The sequence below is a fragment of the Procambarus clarkii genome, chromosome 6 (assembly GCF_040958095.1).
Source record: "Procambarus clarkii isolate CNS0578487 chromosome 6, FALCON_Pclarkii_2.0, whole genome shotgun sequence".
Taxonomy (NCBI): Eukaryota; Metazoa; Arthropoda; class Malacostraca; order Decapoda; family Cambaridae; genus Procambarus; species Procambarus clarkii.
In genome coordinates this window covers 3105757-3111442 of record NC_091155.1, presented here as the reverse complement: position 1 = coordinate 3111442, position 5686 = coordinate 3105757, and the positions used below count along the sequence as shown (strand labels likewise).

At 38.2% G+C, this 5686-nt stretch overlaps 1 protein-coding gene across 1 annotated transcript; it reads right to left on the bottom strand.

Moving 5' to 3' along the window:
- Positions 1-4640: 4640 nt before the first annotated feature.
- LOC138354715 (gastrula zinc finger protein XlCGF57.1-like) lies at positions 4641-5021 on the bottom strand. Its single transcript, XM_069309156.1, has one exon. The coding sequence runs from the start codon at positions 5019-5021 to the stop codon at positions 4641-4643; it is 381 nt and encodes a 126-aa protein (XP_069165257.1).
- Positions 5022-5686: the final 665 nt, after the last annotated feature.

Sequence of the window (5686 nt, the reverse complement as noted above, 5' to 3'; positions counted from 1 at the left end):
CACTGAAAAAGTTCTTTCTAACATCCCAGTGACTCATTTGGGTACTAAGTTTCCACATGTGTCCCCTTGTTCGCCTACCACCCGTGTTAAACAGTTTATCTTTATGTACCCTATCAATTGCTCTGAGAATTTTGTAGGTAGTGATCATGTCTCCCCTTACTCTTCTGTCTTCCAGTGTCATGAGGTGCATTTCTCGCAGCCTGTCCTCGTAACTCATGCCTTTTAGTCCTGGGACTAGCCTATTGGCATACCATTAAACTTTTTCGAGCTTCGTCCTGTGCTTGACAAGGTGTGTGTGTGTGTGTGTGTGTGTGTGTGTACGTGTGTAACACACACGTACTTATGTGGTACGTATGTACTACATAATTGTAAGGCGTTTGCTGAATTAGAAAAGTCGGCTAGCAGTCCACCCTTAACGACACAATTAACTCATTACAAAAAAATACGTGGCTGTGCAACAGTGTGTGGGAATTGGGGAACTGGTGTGCATTTAGACGACTGGTGAGGACCAACAATGACGTAGAAGGATGGCACCAGCGTCTGAATCAAAGGGCAGTGAGGGACAACTTGGCTATATATTTTAATCCCCTTACTGTACCGTGAGGCGTCCCTGGTAACCTTGCAATACCAACTGGTTTCTGATCAAAAGCTAAAGTCCAGTCGCCGCAAGGGCAATGAAGAGAAACATTTGTGGAAGCTTTGGGACCGTTACGAGGAAAAACAGATAAGCACCTCACAGTTCCTCAATGAATGTTCGCGTTTTATCCCAGGAAGTGCCTGAACTAGAATTAGAAAACAGCAGTCTGTTTACTGGTTGTTATTTAACTTAAGTTAGTTGTAAATGATAATGTAAAAATAGCCACTGAGAACTGATGAGTTGCCCAAGACTTTTGCTCGTAAAGAGGGAATTGATTACAAACTTGGACTGCCTTTGAGCAGCCTGAGGGCAGCAATATCCCAGGAACGTCAACTAAATTTCGGAGACTTGAAGCAAAGTGAAATTCACACCAGTTACTCCATCTATCATCATTCTATTATGCAGGAAGAACCGCACGTCTATGGGTCATCCAATAATGTTAGCAGACTTCTAGATGTTACCACTGCTAGGCTTAGGCTCGGCTACAAGTACCTCTGGGAGTTTGTAACATCTGCTGATGTAGATTTGACTAAATGTAAACTCTGTCAGCAGAACTATTCGCTTACTTTGCGTCATTATATAATGGAATGTGAAAAAATCGCGGAATTTAGAGATAACACCATCAATAGTGTCCAAGAAATGTGTAAGTACTTCGTTCATAATGATGTGCTGCTCGAAATCTTAGCGAAGTATCCAAAATTTGCTTACTGTAGGTAATGCTGCACATGACTGTAAAGCTGCCGCCCAGTTGGATGGGTGTGGAGCACATGACTGTAAAGCTGCCGCCCAGTTGGGTGGGTGTGGAGCACATAACTGTAAAGCTGCCGCCCAGTTGGGTGGGTGTGGAGCACATGACTGTAAAGCTGCCGCCCAGTTAGGTGGGTGTGCAGCAAGACTAGTAACTGTGTGACTCACCATAGATGTAAAGTGCCTTGTATAGTGACTGTTGTGAGCCTCTTGTTGATCACTTGTGACACAAAGATTATTGATGTGTGTATTTGTGTAGGTGATTAGATATGTATACATGTATATGTATATATATGTGTACATGTATGTATGAGAGTGTGTACATGTATATATATATTAATAATTTTGTAATTTGCGTCACAAATTGTTATTTGCTTAGCTAAACGTACTAGAGGGTTCAGTTCCTGAACCGATTATGTGCCTCTGTAATCCTTTACACCACCGCCCACGGGATAGGTATGGGGTGCATAATAAAGAAAGAAATAGAATTGAATTGGTTTGATTAAGACTTTATGACCATGTAATCTATGTTTTGCTCCACTACTTACTGGTTGAGTATGGGGTGCATAACAAATAATAGCCTCCTTCGGGGGCGTCTTGTTTCTAAACGTGTTAGTCTTAAATCCTTTAATCTCAAATCTTGCTACAATGTACCTCTTAATATATGTTATGTACTCTCGCAACCCAATGTACCTTCTTGTATATAAATAAATAGATTTCAACTGTAAGGGGTTATGGTTTGCACCTTGTTATTCTAATAATGGATAAATAATTCTAATAATGGAAGCGCTAATTATATGAACAAGTGCCATGCATTTATTCAGACAAGAACAACAGCGAACACAAACCAGCGCATATACGAACGGAATGGTTTGGATGTACAAACTTCTCAGTGAACGAAGTTGTTTCTAGCCCGGTATCCGAAATTGCAGTATACGACTATCCCTTTTGGTTTGCCTAGATGACAAATTACAAGCCGTGGTTTGGCCACAGGGTGGCAAAAACCGTAGCTCTTTGACCTTTAATATGCGGCTAATAAAAAGTTCTTGAGAATGTGAATATTCTAGAAGTTTCTACCCGAATCCAGGGCAAGAAATGCATGACTATATAAAAAGTTCCGATACTTGTGGAACAAAGTTTGCATTCACAGTTAAAGGAGGTAAACCTTTGTGCCCTAAATGCCAAAGGCCACTCAGTCATTACAAAGCCAGGAACTTGAAACGCCAGTATGAACCTAATCACAAAAACTTTTCATATGATTATCCACCTAAATCAGACTTAAGGAAAAATAAGTTAAATGATGAAAATCATCAATAAAATGCCAGCAGACACTGTTGACATTATTCAGTAAGGAAGCTGTGGCTCTCAAATGGTTCTCCTGCAGCTCTCAAACATCTGAGGTTTATCATTTGCAGCTCTTACAGTATGCAAGTTTGGCCACCCCTGCCATAAAGGCTACTCCTATACCTGGTAAAACAGGCCTATAATAATCATACATACCATTATGCAATGATTAAATTTAGGCTTATATCTACAAATTAAAAATCATTACACTAATTTATAGTTAGAAATACTTATTAATCAAAGATATTGAGAATAATGGAAATACAGACACCTGATATAAATACTAGCAGTAATTAAGCCTAGCCTAACTATATTCAATGACATACTCCAAAAAATATTATAAATTATAGTCATGGTAATATACTATAAATGAAAAATGCCACTTTATAAAATGGGTTTATACAAGTGGCAGAGTCAGGCTAATATTATTGTCAGATAAGATAATATAATTGCCAGTATTCTACTATAATTGTGTCAGGGTAATATTATTGTCATTCAGGATAATATATTTACCAGCACGCTAATGTAACTGCCAGTGTCAGGCTAATATAACTGCCAGTCAGACTCATTTAATTGAGTCAGGATAATATAATTGCCAGTCAATTTAATGCAATTATCAGTCAAGATATATGTAATATAATTGCAAATCAGCATAATATTATTGAAGGTTAAGATAATATAATTGTCAGTCAGGCTATTATAATTGTCATATTCAGGCTAAAATAATTGCCGGAGTCATGCTCACATAATTCACAGTCGGGATAGTATAATTGGTAGACAAGCTAATGTAATTATCAGTCTGGATACATATAATATACCTAGTAATTGCAAGTCTGATTAATACAATTGCCAGGCAAGATAATATAATTGCCAGAGTCAGGATAATATAATTGCCAGAGTCAGGATAATATAATTGCCAGTCAGGATAATATAACTGCTAAACATAAATATCTCAGTCTGGCAAATATTGTTTAACAGCTGAGTAATATATATTACTATACATCGTTGGGCAAGAGTAATATATATTTCCAACTCAGAAAATTATAAATGCCAGTCAGGCTAATATGACTACTGAACTAAGGTTAGTCTTTTATCAGAATCTATCTTAATGCACACAATAATGCAACAGTTAGATCACTGTAACTACTGTAGATAAGCCAGACTACTAAAAAATCTGATGCAAATATAAATGAAGAGATTTAGCTGAAATAAATTCCAGTCTAATATATATTTGTTAATGATTTATATATCTCAGTCATTAAGCAAAATAACAAAAATTATTTTAATATTTCATAAAAATAGTACAATAGTATATATATAAAACTACAGTTAAAAGTTAACAATCAACTTGAGTGCTTTTGGCTTGCTTCCAAACCTTGAACTGTGCTGGCAGTGATGGCACTGCCAATGCCAGCACTGTGGCTGTGGAACATTTCCACGTTTCTTCTGTGGCAGAGAAGAAAATGTAACGGAAGCTATGAGGTACACAGATATCAAAGAAGACAATTGGTACCAGTTGTACATACACGATCATGACAACAGAAAGGAAAATAGGGCAGGGGTTGGAGAGTGAGAAATAAGTTAACGTGAAGGAGCAACACCATGTTTTTGAATACAGTATATGGAATTGGGTACGCTAAAACAGCATAAAAATATATAATAAAATAATGGTAGAAGCTATGGAGAGTGCAAGATATTTTCCTGATAAAGTTTACAATTTCCAACAATTTTAAAATTGGAAAAATGGTATTATAAGTTAATGAACTAATATGTGCTTTGTTATACATTATACTTAAAACATTTTCCGATTTATCTCTCACACTCAAAATGTTTAACCTATCACCCAAATGCACCGTCTTGTGAGTTTTCATACTACAAAGATGACCGAAACTCTTCCAAAACTCTGGACACTTTATGAAGGTTTATCATTCAAATGCACTAACACGTGTGCTTTTATACCATTACGTGACTTAAATAATCTGCCACATTTATCACACTCGAAAGGCCTTTCTTCTGTATGTACTAACATGCGACGTATTATAGAGCCACGATCTCTAAACCTTTTGCCACACACATCACACTCAAAAGGCCTTTCATCAATGTGTATCATCAAGTGAGTCTTCATACTTCCAAGGAGTCTGAACCTCTTCCCACACTCTGGACACTTATGAGGTTTTTCACCCGAATGCATTAACATGTGAGTCTTCATATGTCCAACCTGACTAAACCTCTTCCCACACTCTGGACATTTATGAGGTTTTTCACCCGAATGCACTAACATGTGAGTCTTCATATTTCCAACCTGACTGAACCTCTTCCCACACTCTGGACACTTATGAGGTTTTTCACCCGAATGCACTAACATGTGAGTCTTCATACTTCCAAGCTGACTGAACCTCTTCCCACACTCTGGACACTTATGAGCTTTTTCACCCGAATGCACTAACATGTGAGTCTTCATACTTCCAAGCTGACTGAACCTCTTCCCACACTCTGGACACTTATGAGGTTTTTCACCCGAATGCACTAACATGTGACGCTTTATATTTCCAAGATGAGTGAATACCTTCCCACACTCTGGACAATTATGAGGTTTTTCACCCGATGCATTAACATGTGACGCTTCATATTTCCAAGATGAGTGAATACCTTCCCACACTCTGGACACTGGTGAGTCTTCATCTTCTTTATGATAGGTACAGTTTGTGGGAAGGTTTTCTCCTCAGATGACTGCATGAGTGGTGATGCTGGGTGACGCCTCACGGTGGGGCGTCAATGTTGAGGCTTAGGCAAGGCTTGAGTGTTGTTTCTTAGGCTGTTGTAGAGTTAGACTTGATGTAAGCACTTGAAGATCAGTGGTGGGCTTCTTCTTTATGATAGGTGCAGTTTGTGGGAAGGTTATTGTGTTGATTTAGGGGCGACGACGATCGTTTGTGGGAAGGTTTTATGCTCATCTCT

Bases quoted from the DNA above. Each gene is read 5' to 3' on its own strand.
- LOC138354715 (XM_069309156.1), bottom strand. From the start codon at position 5,021: ATGAAGACTCACATGTTAGTGCATTCGGGTGAAAAACCTCATAAATGT.